Genomic DNA, 25,259 nt, shown 5'->3' with positions numbered 1-25,259 from the left:
TTGTCTGTTAATATTCTAACAAAGATTATATAAAAATGTTAGAATGCAGAGCTCTAATCTTACAGTCTACCTCTCCCCCTCCCCTCTCCCAGCCACTACACACGAAAATCTGTCCTAATCTAGTACTCGTATTTCTAGTTTTGCTCTCCCTTTTATTCTGATTTTTTTTTTTTTTTTTATCATTGTTGTCTATTTTTATATCATGGGTCGATCTATATTACTCTTTTATAGACTTGAGTTTAGCGTATAGGCCTTGTGGGGATATTAAGCAGAAGAAAAAAAAATGGGGAAGACTGCGAGGAAATAAAAGTAAGGTAACGCGCTTTCCATTGTCTTATATGCATGTTGACCTTATGTAGGTCCCCTAGGTGCTCGCTTCATTCCAAATGAGAATTTCAAATCAATTTCTGTTAAATACTTGTTTAATATTAAAAAGTAAAATGCAACCTGGAGCCACTGCAAATTTTATCAAAAAATAAAAAAAAGCAAACTTTTTACATGTTTTTGGGACTATTCCCATATTATTCAACCCAGTCCACAATGATTATGCACGAGATTTGCTTGCAAGGAAGTTCATTCATGCACATTCGTTGTGAATATCCTGAAATCCTGATTGGCTGGCGTGTTCTGAGGACTGGGTTAAGAACCCCTGCTTTATTCGGACTTGCACAATTTATTTTTTTTGAGACCATTATATTATTCCTGACATGCAGAGTTGCTCTCAGGACAGAATCACCATCCCAAAATAGATAGAAGAGCCATGTTAAGCGTATGGTCACATGATATGGACTGCGCATTGCAACTAGACACAAAGGAAATTATAAGTCTATGTGCGTCGGACAGACTTATTTTTAGTTTAGTTTTAACGTAAACTTGACCCAAATATGACTTTCTTGGCAGGGTATAAATCAACATGTAAAATATGAATAAACAAAGAGTCGGTAACATAAAATAGATGTTTTAAAGAAAGTGTTACCATACACAAATCTGAGTCAAGTTAAGTGAAACCAATCACACTGATATATCACTTTAGCATGGGGAATGAACCTCAGGTGTTTTTTCTGGGGAAATAAATATATCATCATTGGTTCAAAACTCCCACCAAGATTGTGCTACTTAAATTCCAAAATATAACTATAATCAAATTTAGCTTTCACCTGACAGGAGCTCATGTCGTTTCGCTGTTAAAGCTTCGTCTGGGGTTTCAATATTTATACTGTTATACTGCTATTCACAGTCTTCGTGTCTATGCACCACCTTTAATGATAACAAAAGCAATGATTTTTTGTTTTGTTTTTTTTTATTTAAAAAATTAATAGTTACACTTAACCTTCACATTCCATATACATACCGTGTTAACCCCCAAAATAAGCCCTAGCATGATTTTCGGGGTAGGTCTTAATATAAGCCCTACCTCTGAAAATAAGCCCTAGTCGCCGGCAGCAGCAGTGCTTCCCCTCGCCCGCTGTGCATCCCCCTCTCCTTCGCTCCACAAGACCTTATATCAAACTGGCAGCGTCAGCAGCAGTCTACACAGGCTGCTTCGTGGCCTTCTATCTCCTGGGCATTCCTTTGCCACGTTGCTGATGACATCAATGATGCGGCAGAGGAACGCCCAGGAGATAGAAGGCCATGAAGCAACCTGTGTAGATTGCTGCTGATGCTGCCGGTTTGATATAAGGTACTCCTGTCTTGCGGTTTGGATGGGAGGGAAAGATGGGTCAGCAGGGGGGTGGGAGGTGCACAGCGGCGGGGATAGAAAGATGCTACACGGGGGATGGGAGGGATAGAAGCTGCAAAGGTTCTGCTGCACAAAGGATATAGAAAGATATTGCACAAGGAGATAGGTGAGAGGGGAGGAAAAATGCTACACATGTGGGGAAGAGAAAGGAAATAGGAAGAATTGGGGTGGAAGAGAGGAAGGGAAAGATGATCATTACATGAAAAAATAAGACATCCCCTAAAATAAGACCTAGTGCCTTTTTTGGTCCCAAAATTAATATAAGACTATGTCTTATTTTGGGGGGAACATGGTATAATAAAATTAGATGAGCACTATGGTATACTTCTACAATTGCACCAGAATCTGACAACCCCCCTCCCCCCACACACACACAATTTATTTTAAGAGCCTGATGAATTAAATAGTTTCAGCTTTTCCTCAAGCCTGGTTAAGGACCTTTAAAAAGGATGGAAGTACCTAGAGTCAAGAAGTTGGAATCTTAAAAGTTTTAAACCAGGAAGATTTACCTATGAGTTACACTGGAATAAAGAAGCTACTATATTTACAATTGTCCTACTCCCTCCTGGGAGAGAGGTGGAGTGAGTCCTTGCACAGCTCTGTGCTATCTCTTCCTGTCCTTGATGTGCTCAGTTGAAGGGTTGGAGAAATCCCACCTCGATGCTGTTGCCAGCAGATGTCTATGCCAGCAGTTTCAGAGCAATTCCTCCTATTACTCTTAGGTGATCACTCGTCTGCACCCAGAATGGCAGCGTATCTCCATTGAGTGCAAATGTAGGCTTCACTTTATCATGGTGCTGGGTTTCATCCCTTTGACTTTCAAGAACTCAGCCATGCTGGAGAAATACTTTTGGTTCACTTCAGACACTTTCTTCTCAGCCGCCTGTGGATTCACAATTTCCAAGCCCTGCAGAGGTGTGAAGGCTACGCTGGATGCTGTCCCTGAGGAACGGTCCCGGATAGTCGATTTCCCTCCATACACCATGCTTTGCTTCTGTAGAGTGCGCTGCAGCGTTTTGGAGATCCTGGCTTTTGTGGCCTCATTGACTTGTGCCTGTCGGATCCTGCCACTCCCCGATTTTCCCAGGTGTCCCATGCTAAACCCTAGGTCTTCTTGATACGCGTCCTCTTCAATCTCACCTAAGCTCATCCGGTTGGCCTGCTTCCGGATCTCCGTCAGCCCCAGGCGCTCCTTCATTTTCCGGTACCTTCGTCCACCTCGCTTTTTCCTCTGTCCATCTAGAGGTGCCGGCAGAGGTTTCACCTGCTTCACCGGAGGTGGCTCCTGCCATTTGTCAAACTTCTTCTCGACCTCTTCCTTCAGCTCATAACCAACCTTACCCTCAGGGTGCTCATGGAAACCGTCCACCCTTGCTGTCAACGTACATTTGGCAGCCACCAGACGGGCAACCTTCCTGCGTAGATCAGGTGGTAGAGACTGCACGATATCGCTATGATAGATGTACCCTGTGTGGGGCAATACAGAGGTACTGGAGAAACCAGATAAGGTCCTCCTCTGTGCTCCCAGCAGCATCACATTACAAGCAGGCATCTTCGAGAGACTGGTAAGACCCCCGGCAATGCCCATGATCTTAGCGGCAGTGGAGGCTCCAACGATGACAGACAGGTTAGGAGCGATGAAAGACATGCGGGACTCCACGTACTCGTAAATGCAGTGTTTGTACTGGTTCAGTTCCAGCGCCATGTCACAGGCCTCCTCGATGCGCCCCAGCTCCTCCTCTGCCAGCTGCTGCCCTTGTGTGGTGGAGGCAGTCACACTCACCACCATGATGGTGGCGTTAGTCAGTATCTGCTGAAGTCTCTCATTGTTCTTACACTTGTCCAAACAGTTCCCCAGCTCCTTCACTGTTCTGACATAGTCCAGAGCATTGGAAACCAGCAACTCCAGCTCTGGGAACCGCTTGGAGTATTTATCCCGGATAAACTTGTGAATGATATTCAGCTCATTCTCGATCTCCACAGTCATATTATTGGCATCCACGATGACTCTGTATTCAGGAGCTGCCTCTACGGGTCCCATCACTTCAGAGGACTTTGGCTGCTGGGAGACATACTCGTCAATCTTTTCCAGGAGCGCAGCAAACATCCTGCTGTCCCACAACTTGGCGATACTCTTCACAGAGTCCACACTAAAGTCCACTTGCATCTCCTCCTGTACATCTTCGAGGGCCAGCTCGTCCTCTTCATCTGCAAAGATTTCCTCCTCAGCTGCCTCCTCCAAATCGACCAACAGCTCGTCCGCCAGAGACATTGTTTATGTACCGAAAAAAAAAAAGGGCACTGATAACGCCTCTGTGCGTACAATGGCTACTTTTCACGAGCTTTCGTCGAGGACGGCTCCCCCGATGCGAATACACGAGGAAAAAATGGCGACGACTTTATTTAAAGAAAACCCAGGCGCCTTCAAATTAACCAATCCCTTGGCAACACGTCATCTCTGACTCAAGTAATACTCTCGTATCTCCCCGCATCTAGCCTCCCCTACACGCTGATTGGCCAACTTCAGCAAACTGACGGCCATTCAGCAAGCGGCGCAGGGGCAGGCCGGATGCTGAGGACTTGGAGATCGCGGTGTATCTATCTATCTATATAGATAGATATATAGGGAAATACGGGTAACTCTTTACATCTTCATTCTACCTTAGTCAGTATTTGCTGAAGTCTCTCATTGTTCTTACACTTGTCCAAACAGTTCTTTCACTGTTCTGACATAGTCCAGGGCATTGGGAACCAGCGACTCCAGCTCTGGAAACCACTTGGAGTACGGATAAACTTGTGAACAATATTCGGCTCATTCTCCCTCTCCACTGCCATATTATTGGTATCCACGATGACCCTATTCAGGCGCTGCCTCTAGGAGCCCCATCACTTCAGAGGACTTTATCTACTCGGATATTTTCCAGGATAGCAGCAAACATCCTGCTGTCCCACAACTTGGCGATACTCGTCACACAAGAGAATAACTTGTTTAAATTTAAGTTAAGTAGTATCGTCATTCTGCCTCACCATTTATTTTGAACAGTACAGTTAACATAAAAACAGATTTTAAAAATCTATTTAAAAGAGTCAGCATCAATGACTCCAACCCGATAATATTTTACGTTAACTGGAACTTGCCTTCTAAATAGATATTTACCTACTAACTCAAGTACTGTATTTATATTCATTGCAAACCATCGAGCATCAACGTTGAATTTTGATACTTTTATTAGAACTATTGAATATTCTAAGGCAGGGGTGTCCAATAGGTCGATAGCGTTTAACTCGTGTTGCCTTCGCATTTTCCCTGCTTCCCAACGATGTAAACAGGACAGCAAAAGCGCTAGGCCCACCAGCCCCCCCCCCCCCCCCCACCGACGTCGATGGCTGTCTAGCCGGCCAGGAACTTCCTCTCCGATGTCAGAATTGATGTCGGGGGAAGACTGGTGGGCCCGTGCTTCTGTTGTCCTGTTTACAGCGTCGGGAAGCAGGGAGAGCTCAGAATTCGGCGACGGTGGCTTGGGGCCCTGTTCTCTGATGGCGGTGGGTTGGTTGGGGGGGCAGGGAGCAAGAAAAAGAAAGAAGGGGCAGGGAGACAGAAAGAAAGAAGGGAAACAGAAAGGAGGGACAGGAAGACAGAAAGAAGGGAGACAAAGAAAGAAAGGGGGTATAGAGAGAAAGACAGAAAGAAAAGGGGGCAGGGAGATAGAAAGAAAGAAGGGGGCAGGAAGAAAGGGGAGGCGGGCAGGGAGAGAGGAAGAAAAAGTTGGGGGTGGGATTGAGGTCTGGAGGAGAGGAGAGGAAGCATACAGGAGGCTGAAAGAAGGGAAGAAATATTGGATTCACAGTCAGAAGAAAGTGCAAACAGAGACTCATGAAATCACCAGACAACAAAGGTAGGAAAAATGATTTTATTTTCAATTTAGTGATCAAAATGTGTCTGTTTTGAGAATTTATATCTGCTGTCTATATTTTGCACTATGGCCCCCCTTTTACTAAACAGCAATAGCGGGTTTTAGCGCAAGGAGCCTATGAGCGTCGAGAGCAGCACATGGCATTCAGCGCAGCTCCCTGCGCTAAAAACCGCTATTGTGGTTTAGTAAAAAGGGAGGGGGTATATTTGTCTATTTTTATATAGTTATTACTGAGGTGACATTGCATAAAGTCATCTGCCTTGACCTCTTTGAAAAACCCCAGAATATAAATTATAATTAATATTTTCTCTGCGTACAGTGTTCTTTGTGTTTTTTAAATTTTATTGTTGGTAGATCATTTTGACTTGGTCTCTTTAAAAGTAGCTCGCAAGCCCCAAAAGTGTGGCATCTCTGTTCTAAGGTAATCAAAATTGAATCACTAAATCCCCCCATTCCCCCAGGTACATTAGATAGATTGTGAGCCCGCGGGACAGATAGGAAAAAATGGTTGCGTACATGAATAAATTCATGTAAATCGTTAGGAGCTCCCCTGGGAGCGCTATAGAAAACTGAATAAATAAATAATGTGAAGAGTTTCAGCCTCTGATAATCAGAGCTGGTATTGAGACATCATAATGCCTCAATACACCAATAAGAGCCAACCTCATCAGTGATGTCACAATGGCTTAATTGTCCTTTACTTGGCTCACTTTTACTACATTTTGATTTCTAGAATGGAGCAGTGGTTAAAGCTACAGCCTCAGCACCCTGAGGTTGTGGGTTCAAACTAGTGCTGCCCGATTCGAATCGATTCACCGATTCACTTCGGGTGAATTGATTGCAAAACCGGAAGTTACATCGAAGCAAGGACTCCGGTGGCAGAGGGAAATTCCAAATGGGTCTCTGTGTGCAGATCGGTGGCAGCAAGGCTCTCTCCTTCCTGCCCAAGCTTCATTCCAGTCTGATGGAGGAACAGGAAGGAAAGACAAGCAGACCATCAGGGCTCTCTGCCCTCGATGCAGAAAGGAGCCAAGAACAGGCAGGACCAGGGATATTCAAACGTCCACCAGCTGTAGAGCGGATCAGGACCGCCCCCTACACAGCTCCCTCCGACCACCGCAGGGCCTCTAAGACTAGCAGACCGGCACAGAGTGGGTTGACTGCACTTTCTTCGCACACACATGGTGGAGCCCACTCAGAGCTGTCCTCTAAATAAGATAATGGGAGGCATGTATTGAACGTGATAAGGGATCTGAGCTGTCATTTCCAAATGTAAAATCATTTTTACTTTAAAGAGAAATAGCCTTATATGAAGGTATTTTGGGGCTCAGCATTTGGCTTCTGAGTACATACCTGCCCTTAATATGTAATGATAGATTTTACAGTATTTCTCCTCTCTTCCCTGGCCAGGCAAAAGTGGCAGTAGTGAATGCAATTCACTACCCTGCCACTGCTCCGGGCGTCTTCTCTCCATTCGGCTGCCCAAGCGGAAACAGGAAGTTTTCACTGAGGGCAGACCGCAGTGGTGAGAAGACACAAGGAGTGGTGGCAGGAGTGGATCGCTAAATAACTACTGCCACCGGCAAAACGTTGTAACATCAAAATAAAGGGAGATGGACCTGGGGGAGTTGGTGGACTGGAGGAGAGATGGGGAGAAGATGGATGGGAGAAATGAACTTGCTGGAGGGGGGAAGATGGATGGTGGAGGGAGGAGATGGACTTGGGGGAGATCATGGAGAGGGGAGATGGAGGGAGGGATGGAAGAAATAATGGATCTAAAAACAGGAGAGGGAGAGAGATGGTGGACAATGGGATTTAGGGAGGGAAGGAACAGAGAGGGAGAAAAGTTGGACACAAGGGATGGTGGGGGGGGATAGAGATACTGGATAGGAGAATAGTTAGAAAGAGAGAGCTGGTGGGGAAGGAGGGAGAGATGCTGCATGAAAGAGTAGTTGAGAAGATGGAGAGATGGTGGATCTGGGTATGGTGGGGTCCATTGCTGCAGCTATGGGAATAGAGGCAGAAAAAAGGAAAGATGCCAGACCTCTAGGGGAGGGAAGGGAAATGGAAGGAGAGGACGGAAATGGAAGATGGCTGGTTACCACAGAGAAAGAAGTAAACAACAAATGGGCAAGAGACCATGGCAAGCAAGTTATCAGAAGACATTTGTTGTAGAGCCTGGGACCAACATGATTTGAAAAATGACCAGACAACAAAAGGTAAAAAAATAATTTTATTTTCTGTTTTGTGATTACAATGTGTCAGATTTGAAATTTGTATTCTGCCAGAGCTGGCGTTAGACCGCAAACGTGAGCTAGGATTTAACAGAGAGAGGAATAGTCATTTTTGTTTATTTTGTTTACACCACAGCGCCAGTGTGGGTAGGAGAAGGCAAAGGGGGTGAAGAGGCTATAAAATAAACCCACCAGGATGTTTGGAAAAAAAACACCCAATTGGGCAGGAATCGAATCGAAAAATCGATTCAATAGGCTGAACTGAATCAAAATATTTTTTTCCTTAATCGGGCAGCACTAGTTCAAACCCACTCTGCTCCTTGTGATGCTGGGCAAGTCACTTAATCCCCCCATTGCTCCAGGCAGATTAGATAGAGTGTGTGCCCGCCGGGACAGATAAGGAAAAATGCTTGAGTACCTGAATGTAAGCTACTTAGACTATAAATAAATGAAATGGCTGCAATGAATGGTCCTAGACCCCGCCACAAAATAACATGATTTGAAATGGCAAATGCATAGTTTTCACTGATGTAGCTTGAATTACTTTCTCTTTGTTATAGTTCCTGGACTTACTGGGATCCTCATGGTGTTGGTTCTATTTCTCATGTGTACAGCTTCCATGTATTCGGTCAGGTAAGAGTCTCTCCCATTTTTACGCTGAACCCTCTTGCCAGGGCGATCTCTTCTTGTGAGCAGAATACCACCACTACTACTTATCATTTGTATAGTGCTTCTAGAGGCATGCAGTGCTGTCCCTAGTGGGCTCACAATCTAAGTACAGTGGTGCCTCACACAACGAACTTAATCCGTTCCAGGAGCAAGTTTGTTATGTGAAACGTTCGTTGTGTGAAACGCGTTTTCCCATAAGAATACATTTAAAACACAATAATTCGTTCTGCAGCCCTACATTTCCCTCCCTCCACCTCACCTTGTATGCGGAGTCTGCCGGCCCTCTCCCTCACCCAGCCGCACGCTTCCAGAAAGCTGTGCACGCGCAGCTGCTGGAGTTGGTCAATGTTCTACTCTCCTGCAACTTCCGGTTTCCGGTTGCGTCAGAGGAGAAGATTGAGCAACAGAGCATGCGCGCGTGCGCTGCTCCCTGAAAGCGTGCGGCTGGCCGAGAAAGAGGGCCGGAGAACTCGGCATCCAGGGTAAGGTGGAGGGAGATGATGGAACAGTATTTCATGGTACAGTATTACTATTTGATGTTTTCTGGATTTTTTTTCGTTAGCTTAAACATGGCTTAACTTGCTGTAAATGGGTCAGGTCTCGTAAGATAGGACCAGAGAATCGGGTCTGGGTAAAACCAGGATTTGCAGGATCTCCAGGATCCTCATGGACTTGTATTGAGATCCTGGTAATATTGCAGGATTTCACGAATTTTCCAGGACCCTGGTCCACCTTAACAGCAGACCTCCTCTTTTTTTGATTGCCACAGCTGCTGCTCTGCATTTACTGGAGTCCCCTACACGCCGTCTTCTCCTTCTCTGCATGGGTGCTGCTGTTCCCGGCTTCGGCGAGAGTAGTTCCGCCCCCCCCCCGGGCCCCTCGGGCGACTTCGTTGTGTGAAACGAAGTTCGTTGTGGGGAGCACGACAAAAAGTTCGTTGTGCGCAGCGTTCGCTGTGCGAGGCGTCCGTTATGCGAGGCACCACTGTATATTGTACCTGGGGCAATGGAGGGTTTAAGTGACTTGTCCAGATTTGGAAGGAGCTGCAGTGGGCAAGTGCATTGAACCCAGTTCCCTAGGATCCTAGACAGAGACTGAGATGGAGACACAGCAGAAGCCTCAGTTGATATATAAGAAATCTAAAAAGTAGAGTTCAGAGGAGGTTATATTTCTTTACTCTCTTGTAGAGCCAGAAATATTAAACATTGACATTCGGGGTCAGTTATATAAAGTGCACAGAAATTTAGGCGCCAAAAGGCAGCATGCTGAGCACAAAGTCTATGAGGACATCTAGGCGCCTTTATAGATTGCTAGCATAACTCTGAACTTTTGCACTAACAGGAAGACATGCCAAATTTTCAAGTTTATTTTCTGTTTGGGGTGCCACCCATCAATGGTGCCATCAGGGCGGTTCACAATAAATCATGTAATTCTTTTCTCTTTCAACTTTTATATGTTAGATATTAGCAGGGTTTAACAAAGGTTTGGATAATTCCTAAAAGAGAAGTCTATAGGCCATTATTGACAGGGCCGGATTAATGAGTAGGCCCAGTAGGCATGTGCCTAGAGCCTGAAACTGTCAGGAAGGAGGGGAAACATACGACTCAACCTTGCCAATTTTTTTTTCCAAACAGCAACGATGCTGGCACCCTCCCCCCCGAATGCCACCTAGCATCAACGGGACCCTGCCCCTCCCCCCCAGCATCAACGGCATCACAACACGGCCCCCCTTCCGCCGCATCAATGGCAACGCGGCCGGCTCTGCTCCAGGAAGGTCCTGCGATGACTGTGTCTACCGGTCCATCCCCCTCCGACGTCACTTCTTCAGGAGCAGAGCCGGCAGACGCAGTCATCGCGGGACCTTCCTGGAGCAGAGCCGGCTCTTGGGATGCCTTTTGTCAAGGAGGAACCCGCCTCTGAGTCTGTCTAACTTTGCTCAATGTCAGGCTGCAAAGCGCAGGTTTTACTCAGGATAACCCTGCGAGATTCCTCCATGCGCGCACTGTGAAATTTGCGATTTCTTGCCACTCATATTGGCAGGGGCCTGAAGGGAAGGGGTGGCTTCTTTAAAATAATTTTTTTTTTCTTGTGGGATTGATGCTTAAATGTCCGAAAATCGGGCCACTGTTTTCAGGGAGAGAAGGGGCGGGGACTGCTGTCAAAATGTTTTTCATCATTTTGTTTGGGGTTTTTTTTGTTTTGTTTTGTTTTTTGTTAAATTCAGTCACAAAGTTCAAATAAAAATGGATGATGTTTACTTTTGTTTATACAGCCTTGAAAACTACCTAGACAGCTGTCAAGCTTCTGCTTCCTTTACACTGCCATTTTTGCTACCATGACTTTGGGTGATAATTTGCAATGGGAAGTAAGTACAGTTTCCCCTAGGTACAGTTAATGCAGTAAGGGAGGAGGGGGAAGGAAATATTTTATTTGCATGACTGGAAGGGCTGGTGGGGCAGTGTGGTATGGACAGGGTGGTGGGAAGGATGGTATGGAAGGGAGGTGGGGCAGCATGGTATGTGGTGGGTGGTGGAGGGAGAGAAAGGGGACAGGGTGGTATGGAAGGGTGGTAGAAGAAGAGAAAGGGGACAGGGTGGTATGGAAGGGTGGTAGAGAGAGAAAGGGGACTGGGTGGTATGGAAGGGTGGAGGGGCAGCGTGATATGACATGGTGATGGAGGGAGAGAAAGGGGACAGGGTGGTATGGAAAGGTGGTGGGAAGGATGGTATGGAAGGGTGGTGGAGGGAGAGAAAGGGGACAGGGTGGTATGGAAGGGTGGGGGGGCAGTGTGATATGGAAAGGTGGTGGAGGGAGAGAAAGGGGACAGGGCAGAGGGAAGGTGGTATGGAAGGGTGGTGGGGCAGTGTAGTATAGAAGGGTGTTGGAGGGAGAGAAAGGGGACTGGGTGGTATGGAAGGGTGGTGGGGCGGCATGGTATGACATGGTGATGGAGGGAGAGAAAGGGGACAGGGTGGTATGGAAAGGTGAGAAGGATGGTATGAAAGGGTGGTGGAGTGAGAGAAAGGGGGCAGATGATCGATAAGCCACGCGTGCGACTACTTGAGCTATTGAATCTTCTCCTCTGACCCAACTTCCTGTTTCCGGTTGCGTCAGAGGAGAAGATTCAACAATTCAAGCAGCCACGCATGCACGGCTTATTGAAAGCGTGTGGCTGGGAGAAGAATTAAAGTCGGACTTGGCACCTAAAGTGAGGTGGAGGGAGGGAGATGGCAGGACGTGGGATGCGGCGATTGGGTGGGGATGCTGGACCGCGCGATCCGTGCTGGCTTCACTGCGGAGACAAGACCATTCACCGCTCCACAGGGCGGTGAATGGCCTTGTCCCTGTCCCCGCAGCGAACACTAATATTTCTCTCCTCGTTTCGGCAGGTTACCCGCGGCTAGTCGTGGGTAACAACCACCATGTCATTCTCTACTTCAGGGTCATCTTTGATACCTCTTTCTCCTTCAGTAAGCATGTCCAAAATACTGCTAAATTAAGAACATAAGCATCACCTCTGCCGGGTCAGACCACAGGTCCATCGTGCCCAGCAGTCCGCTCTCGCGGTGGCCCCCCAGGTCAGTGACCTGCAAATGATCCTCTTTGGAAGACATTTTGACCTGTATAGTACCCCCTCTATCTATATCCCTCAATCCCCTTTTCCTTCAGGAATCTGTCCAACCCCTTCTTGAAACCCGAAATCGTACTCTGCTCCACCACCTGTGTGTTGTTCTTCTTTATTAACATTGCTAAATCCATTCCTTCCTTATTGAACATGCTACAACATACATCCAGAGCAATATGGGCTCTGACTAATACCATTACAAATCCATAGTCCCGATTCTCAAATCCTTTCCTTGGCTCCTCATCGGTCTTTGCATGTAGTTTGAGCTACAACTGCACACCTAAAAATTAATTCACTCTACATGTATAGTTCCTCTTTATTCTTTTCCCCTACATCCTTACCATAAGAATTGCCGCTGCTGGGTCAGACCAGTGGTCCATCGCGCCCAGCTGTCCGCTCACGCAGCGGCCCCCAGGTCAAAGACCTGTGCCCTAACCGAGACCATCCCTGCGTTCGTTCTGGTTCAGCAGGAACTTGTCCAACCTTGTCTTGAATCCCTGGAGGGTGTTTTCCCTTATAACAGAGTTTTCCCTTTGTCAGTAATTATCGGAAAGGGACTCAGAAAAAGAAAAAAAAGATAAGTTGAAAGATTAATTATTTATTTACTGAAGTATTGAAGCACTAAAGCACTTTATATAAAACACAACGGTCTGCTGAAGAGACTAGTGCCACATAGTATTTGGCCCCTCAAATCAATTGGCTAATACTGGCACTTCTGAAGACCAATGAATTAGTAAAAAGCTATAAGTAAACATGCAGTTTAATTTTTGCACTGCATTATTTTTGCACTGCATTATTTTTGCATTATGTTGTACAAGGGATCTTCAAAAAGTTTCTGCACTTTTATCTTTTTTTTTTTAAACACTATTAAATATCTCAAAAGCAAATTACATAAGTTTTCCACATAAACACCAAGTTTTGCGATACATTTTCCCATTGTCCTACTAACGCACGCCCTCTTAAACACTTCTCCCACCCCAACCATTTCCCATGAAAGTGTGGAAACCTTTTGAAGATCCCTTTATATGTTACTTCTGTATGTTTTGGTTGCCTGTTACGTGAATGCTTGTATTTTGTTGTTAATTATTTTCCACAGCAAGGTCGTAAGATTACTTGAAAAATGAAATGTCAAGGGACATATGTTTATGGTGAAGCATAACACCACCACACACACAATACTACTTCACAAACATTTCAGACATCTTACAAAAAAAACCAAAAAATAAATAAAAATATACATCATATTCATCATAAAATCAAAATAAAATACCAGCCTGACAAAAATCTCTTCTCCTATACCAAAAATCAATCTCAAGCAACCTAATACAACTCAGGTTTTCAACGACCAACAAAACAGATGTCTTTTCAACAATTTCTTAAAGACATCCAAATTTTTTTGATGTTTAATGTAAGATGGGAGTCTATTCCACTCTTCTAGACCACAACATGAAAATGCCCCCACTCGCAGGCTCAGCTCTTGGACATCCTCTAGAATAAAACCCTAAGTGCGCATACGCACTTACGATGCCGTGATCCCTGCGTGATGGTTGCTTCCGTGCCGCACATGTGCACTGCCTGCCTTCTGCCCCGATCTCCGATGCCGGCTGACTTCCTGCGCTGCTGCTGCCGGGACGCCTCTTCTCACCCCCGAACCAGCAAACGCAGCAGCCGCGGTTTCATCTTGCAGCCACGGGGCATTTGCTAGGCCGGCCCACTTCGATAATGTGAGGTGAGCCAGCCTAGCAAAAGTCCCGAAGCTGCCCGGGCTAGCGGATGCTGGACAGGGGGAGCAGGGAAGGGGTGCTGCTGGACAGGTATTAATGGGCAGGGAGAGCAGGGAGGTTAAACGAAGGGAGAAGGGCTGCTGCTGGACAGGGGGAGGTAAAAGGAAGGTAGAAGGCAAGGGGTGGTGGTGGACAGCCGAGGAAAGAGAGAGACAGAAAGAAAGACGGACAGCGGCCAAGGTGAGAGACAGAAAGAAAGACAGACATATCTATTCTAGCACCCGTTAATGTAACAGGCTTAAAGACTAGTTATATATAAAATGTCTTTGCAATTTAATTTTTCCAGCACTGTGTATGCCTTTCAGTGCTATGCAAGTGATAAGTAGTAGCAGTAGGTATTCTTGAAATGGAATGACTTCTCCTAAGATCTACAACCAAGTGTTCTACTTGAGAAAGCTTTGCATTGTGTTGAGAATATCCATAACATCAAATCCTCAGCTTATCTTTTCTTTTTAACAAGTAGAAGCAGAATTGCATTTTTACCCTAAAAGTTTACTACATCTGTTGAATGACAGAATATGTCAAAGCGACTGATCTATCTTGTAGTGTGTATGAACTTATAAAACAGTTTGTTGCTTATATCATAGCTAGTGTAATAATGTTTGTTTATATTTAACGAAAGCTTCTATATCCGCTGCTAATGGCTGAGGAGCCAATTCAGAGCAGTTTACATGAGCTTCTGTAATTGGCGTTATTACACTATTATATATGTACGAGTCCTAAATAATTGTAGTAAATAATATATGATGTTCAAGATTGTAGTTAACCATTCTAACTTAGTATACATTTCTCCCTCCGTATTCGCTGTGATAGGGGATTAACAGAACCGCAAACACAGAAAAACCGCAAATAACTTTTTCATATGTTATTCGCTGTTTTCCATTAAAAGCCATTGTGAATATAGTGAAACCGCAAATAACATGGTGGGAGACCTGGCCTGTTCCTGAAGGAGAGGCAAAACACGGTGAAGAAAGTGCTCGGAATCTGATTTTCTCTATAAACGCTTGGAATCAGGGATTTCTCTATGCAAGCTGATGTAATTTGGGGGGAGGAGCCAGCAAGGTAAAAACCGTGAATAATCGAAACCGCGAATGCTGAAACCGTGAATACAGAGGGAGACATGTATTATATTTTCATGCTAAAAGAGCTCTAGCAATGGTACTATATTTGCATTATTTACTCTCATTATTATTTGCTTTGCAGGATTTCCAGCTATGATATCTTCTTATACACACATAACCTTTTCTTTATCTTCTACTTACTGTTGCTGATTCATGTTTCAGGGTAAGTAGACCAGCAAGCTAAGATCTGCTGAAATCTGGAGGTTGATTTTTTTACTGGCACTTATCTGGGTAGGAGCAGCTGCTAGCCAGTAAGTGCCGCTCACCAGGGCCAATCGGTAATTTTCAGTGGCATTATCCAGATAATGGCGCTGAAAATGATCACTGATTGCCTTGGTGCTTTCTGGATTCTGCTGGAGCAATCCAGGGCTTGAACTAAGGCTGACCAGTACCTGGATAATGATCTGGATAAAGTTAGGACAGAAAAAAAAAAAGACTCCTTAAACATAAGAATAACCTTACAGGGTCAGACCAGTGGTCCATCAAGCCTAGAAGCCCATTCTCATGGTGGCCAATCCAGGTCCCTAGTACTTGGCCAAAACCCAAGGAGTAGCAACATTCCATGCTACCGATCCACGGCAAGCAGTGACTTCCGTCATGTCTTTCTCAATAACAGATTATAGACTTTTCCTCCAGGAAATTGTCCAAACCTTTCTTAGATACCCAAATAAGTGCTGATGGCCACTTTATACTCGGTTATTCAGTGCTGATATTTGGGTATAGCCTAGTGCTTACTATCTAGGTATGAAGAACCCTTTGTGGCTGGCATTTAAAAAAAAAAAAAAGCTGGCTGCTGCAAGATTGGGGGTTTATTTCTATCAGTCTAAACTGTGTGACCCTCAAATCCTATAAATGAATTAATTTCAGTCTTGCCCTCTTGATGCAGTAACAGCAAACAATCTCTTAAGTGTGTCACTCAGGTGTCTTAATTTATGGAATTTGCGACTTAGTAATCCAGAATAAAGTGAGTTTTTAAAATACATCCTTAAAGTGTTGTAGAATTAATATTAGTATATTAATTTTAATGCTCAGTCTGAACAAGCAGGTGAAGAACATAAGAATGCTGGGACAGACCGAAGGTCCATCAAGCCCAGTATCCTGTATCCAACAGTGGCCAACCCAGGTCCCAAGTACCTAGCAGAAACTCAAAGAGTAGCAACATTCCAGAGCTCAGATTGTGATGTCATAAAGCCTCATTCCACCAATGCCTAAGAGCCAGCCTCATCAGTGATGTCACAATGGCTTCATTGTTCTATACTTGGCTCACCTAAGAACATAAGAGCTGCCTTAATGGGACAGACCAAAGGTGTATCAAGCCCAGTATCCTGTTTTCAACAGTGGCCAACCCAGGTCCCAAGTAACTAGCTAGATCCCCAAATTAGTAATAATAATAATTTTATTCTTGTATACCGCCAAAGCCGTAATAGTTTGAGGCGGTTTACAATAAGAAGAGCTAGACAATCAACGATGATAGGCACAATGTAAAGTCATCAAATACATGTAAGCAGAGTACTGAGAAGGCTTGAGGGTTCTTGGTTACAAATCGGTTAGAGCAGTGTTCTTCAACCTTTTTACACCTAAGGACCGGCAGAAATAAATGAATTATTTTGTGGACCGGCATCGGTCCGCAGACCGGCGGTTGAAGAACACTGAGCTAAGTCATGGGCCAGACCCTACCCATCTCTACCCAGTCTCCACCCCAGACCCTGCCCCCATAGTCCTAATTGTAACACTATTTTTTCCATTCATTTTTCATATAATCTTATTAACAACGCATCGATCGCACCGCGGACCGGCAGTTGAAGAACACAATTTTGGGCCTGATGCACATGCCGGCCCTGTGGACTGGCAGGAAATTTCTGTGGACCGGCACCGGTCCATGGACCGGTGGTTGAAGAATACCGGGTTAGAGTATAAAGAGATAGGGCTTTCTTAGGTTACAAATCGGTTGTACAAGTTTGTTTTTACTAGTTTTCTAAAACGTAGATAGGACGAGGAGTGCGTAATAATGTTACCCAGCCAGTTGTTCATTTGGCCTGCTTGGAAAGCGAGGGTTCTGTCCAGGTATCTTTTATATCGGCAGGCCTTCATTGTTGGATGGATAAACATGCAAACTCTGCGTGTCGGCCTAATGGAACAATCCAAGTTGAAATGAGAGACCAAGTACATAGGGGCCGAACCAAGAACAGATTTGAAACAAAGACAGGCAAATTTGAACAGAACTCTTGCCTCCAGGGGCAGCCAATGAAGTTTTTGATAATAGGGGGTTATGTGATCCCATTTTTTAATGCCAAAAATCAATCGTACTGCCGAGTTTTGAACAATTCGGAGTCTTTGTAGTATGTGTAAGCTTGGAATCTTTTGATGGCCCTTGGAGATTTCTCATATTCCCACTGCATCCCTTTACTGCAAACCCTTCACTGTCCAACCCTAGTCTTATTGCTAATTCCTTATTCCTGTCCTTCAGCCATAGGGGCGTAAACAGCTGGTGCATCTTTTCCTTCTAACCACAACTGGCCAGGAGTAACAGAAAATCTAAAATGTTGTTATTTCAACAAAATGACTTGCAGTGGTTTTTGTAGTAATTTTGTTAGCATGCTGATAATTGTCTAAAATCTCCTGTGACCAAAATATTTTATATCGCCGCATTGGCTGCCTGTTCAGATCATTGCATAAAATGGTGAAAGTATCAAAGTACAGTAGTACCTTGGATTACGAGTATAATCCGTTCCAGGAGCATGCTCGTAATCCAAAATTCTCGTTTATCAAAGCGAGTTTCCCCATAGAAAATAATGGAAATTCGCTTTGATGTGTTCCCCCCCCCCCCCGAGAACCGGCATTGCTCCCCTCGAAGGCCCCCCCCTGCGATCAGGCACCCCCCCCCCTGCGATCCAGCACGACACGAGTAGGCAGACGAGTAGGCCGATCTTCAAGAGCCCAGAAGAGGGTAAGAAGCGGCGGGGGGGGGTGCCCAATTGTGGCGGGGGGATGTCGGATCGTGGCAGGGGGGGGGGTGCCCAATTGTGTCGGGGGGGGGGGGGTCGGATTGTGGCGAGGGGGTGCCCAATCGTATCGGGGGGATCATGCCGGTTCGAGGCAGGGGGGGTGCCGGATTGCGGGGGGGGGGGGGGATGCTTATAAATCGAGCCATGCTCGGTTTCCGAGGCACCGATTTTGCAAATGTTTTGCTCGTCTTGCAAAACACTCGCAAACCGGTGCACTCGTAAACCAAGGTACCACTGTACTGTGGTTTTCCAGTAACATAATTCTTAGAATTATAGTTCAGCAGTTAGTTAATACAGCAAACTCCACCATCGTGTTTTAAACTTTTGTCAGAACAATAATGCCAAGTCAGGCACAGTGGATTCCCTGATGAAAGCCGTTGGAATCGCCTGTTAAAGATAAGTGCTGTCTTTTTATCCCCGCAAATTTTGTTTCAACATTTTTGATCGTTTATGAAATGTTCAATATTAAAAATGGGCTCATTCTGGAGATTTTTGACCCATGATTCATGCTAGCCCACTTGAGAGTCCTGGAATTTGTGACATTTGGGGCTCCTTTTACGAAGTCACGTTAGCGGTTTAACACGCGTAATAGCGCGCGCTAATTTGCCGGCTGGGCTAGCCGCTACCGCCTCCTCTTGAGCAGGCGGTAGTTTTTTGGCTAGCGAGGGGGTTAGTTGCGTGCAATAAACTTACGTGCGATAAAGTTGCGTGCGATAAAGCCGCTATTGCGGCTTCGTAAAAGGAGCCCTTGGAGTATATAGCTCTGGACATCCTTTTTAAAAAAAAAAAAAAAAAAAAATCGGATGGTGGAGTTTTCTGTATATAATTCACTGGTCTTTTGAGTTGTGGAATCACTGAGCACAGTGAATTTTTCCTTTTTCTTCTGCATCAACAGTTAATTGAAACATTGAAAAAGAAGGCAGATAAAGATCATATAGCTTATCTGGTTTTCCCATCCATGGCACCTACTGTCCCTTTCTCTCTGTATTTGTCCCAAGCTTGCTTGAATTATGATAACAGCCTTTGTCTCCACCATCTCCACCCATAGGCCATTCCATGAATTCACCATCTTTAATGTAGCATTTAAAAAAAATTGATCTAATCGTTTAAAGCCAGAGCTGATTCTGTGTGCTGTAGAGTCTGTTTTAACTCGTATACATTTTTTTTTTTCAAGAGGAGTGCTGAAATATCAGACTAATTTAGAGACACATCCACCAGGCTGCTTCATGCCCAACAAAACAATCCAAAATGGTGTTCCATTGCCAGAAGATTTGGCAGAGAATCTTCCTGAACACTCACTTCAGCAATTGCCAGAGACGTTTACAGAGACAAAATTGTTCACGGAAAACAAGGGAGAGAAAATGTGCACTGAGGAACCCAAATTCCAGCCTCATTTCCCAGAGGTCTGTACATATCTAAATTTAAAGTTGTTTTGAACCTTTTTCTTTTGTTGGACCTGTTTCACGGGTCAACGCAGAGAATGACACGGGGACAAATTTTTTCCCCCTCCCCGCGGGAACTCATTTTCCCGTCCCCACGAGTTCTTGTCTTGTCCCTGCCCCATTCCTGCAAGCTCCTCATCTGCACAAGCCTCAAACACTTTAAAGTCACAAGTAGCAACATTCTAGAGCTCAGACTGTGATGTCATAATGCCTCATTCCACCAATGCCTAAGCTCTGTCCTCATCTGCACAAGCCTCAAACACTTTAAAGTCACAAGTAGCAACATTCTAGAGCTCAGACTGTGATGTCATAATGCCTCATTCCACCAATGCCTAAGCTCTGTCCTCATCTGCACAAGCCTCAAACACTTTAAAGTCACAAGTAGCAGCATTCTAGAGCTCAGACTGTGATGTCATAATGCCTCACTTCACCAATGCCTAAGCTCCGTCCTCATCTGCACAAGCTTCAAACACTTTAAAATCATAAGTGTTCAATGCTTATTTAATTAAGGCAGAGCTTACAGGAATGGGGCAGAGACAGGGACAGCAACAAAACTCGCAGTGACAAATTTGTCCCCGTGTCATTATCTAGTGTCACGGTCTTTGTACAGTTCTCCCCTGATATTCGCAGGGGTTCTGTTCCAGGAACCCCCGCGAATCTTGAAAAACCGCAAATACGGTTTTTCATGGGGGAGACTGAAGAGGGCTGCGGGAGAGCAGCCGGAGCGCCGCGAGTGCAGGAAATCACTCGCGGTATGCTCCGACCGCCTCTTCCTGCACTAAATCGGACCTTATCCAATCAGGAGCTGCGTGTCAATTAGTACTATTATGGGGGCGGGGTCTGGAGTGGAGATTGGGTAGAGATGGGCAGGGTCTGGCCCACGACTTAGCCCCGTGTTCTTCAACTGCCGGTCCATGGACCGATGCCAGTCCACAGAATAATTCTTTTATTTCTGCCGGTCCAGAGGTGTAAAAAGGTTGAAAAACACTGTTCTAAGTGATAAGATCACCCATGCTAATCATGCACTAATCGGTTGGCGTTCTCTGACGTAGCAGCGCTGAGCACAGATCATGCCTATTTTCTGCCCACAAACATGCTAAAAAAAAAAAAAAAAGTATTTTTAGTGCATGGAAAGCCTTTGCCAATCCAACAATTCCTGTGGGATGCCTGAGCATGCCCCATGGTAATGGTTTTTAATCTGCAATAAGCACGCCCAGGACTTCGGGATAACTACTGAAAAATTCTAGAAAAGTGGCCAGTTCTGATTGTACCAGCCACAAGCAATCAGGTTGTAAGTAGCTGAAATGACATGGTCTTGTCTCTTTGAAGAAGGAAGAACAAATTAGATCCTCTCCTGAAAAACACGAATTTGTGCTTTATCCATAGTGACAGTTCTTTGCACGTACCTAGAATAGAGATCTGGTTCTGATAACCTCACCAAATGCGATTTAAACAGAGGCAGTTTATGACACAGAAAATGCCCGACTCTTTACTAGGCATTTAAGGGGACGGGGCCAACATTTCTTTTGCTTGTACTAGAGAATTCGAGTTCTTTGATCATTCATTCTGCATTTACTTCCTCTGTAGAATCATAGAGCAGCAGTTATTGTAAATTAGATAGTGCAGCTTGGCACGATGAGTCACCAACCTGTCGCTGCTTTGTTTTCTGTCAAAAATATCTAGGGCTCCTTTTACTAAGCCGCGTTAGGGCCTTAACACGCAGAATAGCGCACGCTAAATTGCTGCACGCGCTAGACCTTAACGCCAGCGTTGAGAAGGCGTTATTCTAGAGGCGTAGCGTGCGGTAATTTTGTGCGTGCGCTAAAAACGCTAGTGCACCTTAGTAAAAGGAGCCCCTAGTGTGGTTTATAACTGGGTTAATATATCGTGGAATCAAGTAACAAAATAAAAACTTGTGAGGGCAATTCTGTAAAAGTCGCCAAAATTTAGGCACCAAAATTTAGTGTGCTACGTGCCAATCCTTAATGCCAGTGATATGTGTAATTGCAGTTATAGAATAGTAACGTAAGGTGACACTGACATATTGAACAAGATGAGTTCGTTGGGACTAGGAGAAACATTGACTGCATGGGTTAAAGACTGGCTCAGTGGCAGACTCCAGAGGGTGGTGGTAAATGGTACTCCCTCCGAAATGTCAGAAGTGAACAGTAGAGTGCCTCAGGGCTCGGTCTTGGGTCCAATCCTATTTAACATCTTTGTACGGGACCTGCCTCAGGGACTTCGAGGTAAAATTGCATTATTTGCTGATGACGCTAAACTGTGCAACATAGTGGGCAAAAGCACCGTGCCTGACACTATGACGCAGGACCTACTCGTACTAGAACAATGGTCCACAACTTGGCAACTGAGTTTTAATGCCAAAAAGTGTAAGGTTATGCACCTTGGCAGTGGAAACCCACGCAGAACTTATACCCTGAATGGTAAGACCTTAACAAGAACTGTTGCAGAACAGGACCTAGGAATTATCATTAGTGAGGATATGAAGACTGCCAATCAAGTGGAGAAAGCATCATCCAAGGCTAGACAAATGCTGAGTTGCATCCGTAGAAGTTTTGTCAGCCGAAAGCCCGAAGTTGTAATGCCGTTATACAGGTCCATGGTGAGACCTCATCTGCAATATTGTGTTCAATTTTGGAGGCCACATTATCAAAAGGATGTGCTGAGAATGGAGTCGGTTCAGCGAATGGCCACTAGGATGGTCTCAGGACTCAAGGAGCTCCCATATGAAGAACGTCTAGGTAAGTTGCAGCAATACTCTCTCGAGGAACGCAGAGAAAGGGGAGACATAATAGAGACGTTCAAATATGTTACTGGCCGTATTGAGGTAGAAGAAGACATCTTTTTCCTTACAGGACCTACGGCAACAAGAGGGCACCCGTTAAAAATCAAGGGTGGGAGATTTCATGGTGACACTAGGAAGTATTTCTTTACTGAAAGGGTGGTTGATCATTGGAATGATCTTCCACTTCAGGTTATTGAGGCAAGCAACGTGCTCGATTTTAAGAAAAAATGGGATAAGCATGTGGGTTCACTTCAAGGAAGTGCTTAGGGAGGAGGGTTCTTAGAGTGGGCAGACTTGTTGGGCCGATGGCCCTTTTTTGCCGTCATTTTCTATGTTTCTATTTACATTTAAGCGTGCCTATTTGCACCATGTCAATAGCAGAAATAAGTGAACAGAGACCTTGAAGATTTGAGCAACAGAACTAGACAGAATAATGTTCGCCTTTTAGGCTTAAAAGAGAGGGCTGAGGGGTCAGATCCAGTTAAATTTATAGAATCTTTTATTCCCAAACTGCTAGATCTTCATTTTCAAGCTCCCTTTTCACAAAAATGTAATACTCTCCTCCCCCCTATATTCAACCTCCAAACCCAATGTTTTATTCTTCCTATATTAAGCTCTTGTAAACCGTGCCGAGCTCTATAATTATGGAGAGGATGCGGTGTATAAACTTAAGGTTTAGTTTAGTTTAGTTTAAGCCAGTGATCTCAAACTCAAACCCTTTGCAGGGCCACATTTTGGATTTGTAGGTACTTGGAGGGCTGCAGAAAAAAAATAGTTAATGTCTTATTAAAGAAATGACAATTTTGCGTGAGGTAAAACTCTTTATAGTTTATAAATCTTTCCTTTTGGCTAAGTGTTAATAATAATATTGTAATTTATAGCTAAAGAGACATATGATCAAGAAACTGTTTTATTTTACTTTTATGATTATGATAAACAAACCGAGGGCCTCAAAATAGTACCTGGCGGGCAGCCTGTGGCCCCCGGGCTGCGAGTTTGAAACCACTGGTTTAAGTGGAGCGGGCACATCGGATGCCTGGGAGACTTTTATTTTTAAAGTGTTGTGGTACAATCAGGCATTTGAAATTTTAAGAGCGGCAAAGGAAAGGAAGGATTTAAGGTGGCTGGAAAGGAAAGTGTCACTAGTCCCCAATTTTGCAAAGAATACAGCTGACTTACCGAAGAAAATGCTAATACTTAGACTACACTTAAAGCAGCTAGGTGTTAGATACGGGTTATTTTATCTCTCAATAATGAAGGTTACTTTAAACAACAAAACCTCTCATTTTGATACATATGAAGCTCTAAAAAATGTCATTGATCAGCAGCAAAACGCCATGGACTAACGGCCAGTTTATTCAAGGTTCTAAATCAGGGGTGTCCAATGTCGGTCCTCGAGGGCCGCAATCCAGTTGGGTTTTCATGATTTCCCCAATGAATATGTATGAGATCTATTAGCATACAATGAAAGCAGTGCATGCAAATAGATCTCATGCATATTCATTGGGGAAATCCTGAAAACCCGACTGGATTGCGGCCCTCGAGGACCGACATTGGACACCCCTGTTCTAAATGGTTTCTTTTAAGTCTGAAGATCCTGATTTATTTATTTATTTAATATTGATACCTAAATTTATCATCTTTTAGTAGTTGCTTTGACTAAAACTCTATATAATACAGAAAAAGTCTTCAATTATAGAAATAGGGAGTGCCTACCGGTGCCTAAGTCCATTTTAGGTGCCACTAGGTGCAATTCTATAAATGGCGCATAACTGAAGGTTGACAGGCGCTATGCACCACATTCCTCAGAATTGCGTCTTTAGTGTGTAACCTCCAGTATTCAGAAGTTACATGTGTATATGTTAGATATATACCCCCTTTCATTTGTATGCTATCTCTGCGATTCTATATATGGCGCCCAAAACTGGGTACGCTCCCAAGATGCACGCGCAACTTAATTGGACTACAAGTCAATCAACGTGAATAATTGGATGCTCGCAACCGATTATTGATAATTGGCACCAGTTAGAATTTGTCTTTGCACTATTCTATAAGGCTGAGCACCCAACTCCCATCTGTAGCACATATCACGGAACAAGGGTGTGACCTTGGGAGGGATATGGGTGGATCAGAGATGTTGCTAAAATTGGATGTTTTGGTAGAGAATAGTGGATCAACGTGCCAGGATTTACCCCAATTCTGAGTGCCATTTATAGAATCCGACCCTATGTCAGTTGCGCATGTAAATTGCACAATACTTTTGGTGTATGGCTAGCATAGGTAACTTACTTTCATGCTTATAAGTGCTATTATTCCATACCTTATGCTCACAGTTGATGCCTGTTCTTAGATGAGGTGGAAGGAAAGAAACTAGGAGGAAAGGCCCTTACCTGCCGCTAACGGCCGTGTTGGTTATTCCACTATAGACTTGGCTTTGGATTTCTGGACCCATGTGCTTGTATTGTGCTGAAAGATTCTACAGGTACATTCGAAGCGCTAGACCTGTCACTATAACCGCTGTGATAATTCACCCTTGCAATGTCATCGAAGTCCGAATGATAAAGGAGAACTTTAATGCGAAGCCTGGACAGGTGAGCTAAGAATGGTTCTGTAAATGTTTGGTTTATGAACTTTTAAGACTGCAAAAGGTGCATTCAGCTACTGCTAATGTTTAGTTTACAACCGGGCTGAATTTTAAATTTTAGAGTTTGCATTGCCAAATAATCTGGTGCTTATTTTTTTGTATTGTGGTTTGGATTGAATCTTTGTTTTAAAAAAACAAAAAACAGTGGTACATAACGGAATTTTCCCAGTGAAACAGTGTGCTGTTAGTCCACTTTTCAAGGTAATATTTAGAAATAAAACCAAAACAAAGGAAATAAGGTAATACCTTTTTTATTGGACTAACTAACTCAATGCGT

At 44.4% G+C, this 25,259-nt stretch overlaps 2 protein-coding genes across 6 annotated transcripts in view; one reads left to right on the top strand and one right to left on the bottom strand.

Annotated features, from left to right (window-relative positions):
- Positions 1 to 25,259, top strand: part of NOX4 (NADPH oxidase 4) — a 168,046-nt gene that overhangs the window by 37,487 nt on the left and 105,300 nt on the right. For all 5 annotated transcript variants that reach the window (XM_033950586.1, XM_033950584.1, XM_033950585.1 and 2 more), the window contains 4 exons: positions 8,450 to 8,522; positions 15,171 to 15,251; positions 19,268 to 19,496; positions 24,765 to 24,929. In XM_033950586.1, the coding sequence (XP_033806477.1) occupies positions 8,450 to 8,522; positions 15,171 to 15,251; positions 19,268 to 19,496; positions 24,765 to 24,929 (548 nt within the window). The remainder of the gene's footprint in view (positions 1 to 8,449; positions 8,523 to 15,170; positions 15,252 to 19,267; positions 19,497 to 24,764; positions 24,930 to 25,259) is intronic.
- LOC117363189 (U4/U6 small nuclear ribonucleoprotein Prp31-like) lies at positions 2,523 to 4,013 on the bottom strand. The gene has a single exon (XM_033950589.1). It carries the CDS (start codon positions 4,011 to 4,013, stop codon positions 2,523 to 2,525), a length of 1,491 nt encoding a protein of 496 aa, XP_033806480.1.

The sequence above is a fragment of the Geotrypetes seraphini genome, chromosome 6 (genome assembly GCF_902459505.1).
Source record: "Geotrypetes seraphini chromosome 6, aGeoSer1.1, whole genome shotgun sequence".
Lineage (NCBI taxonomy): Eukaryota > Metazoa > Chordata > Amphibia > Gymnophiona > Dermophiidae > Geotrypetes > Geotrypetes seraphini.
The sequence above is the reverse complement of the archived record's forward strand: the minus strand, read 5'-3'. Positions and strand labels throughout refer to the sequence as shown.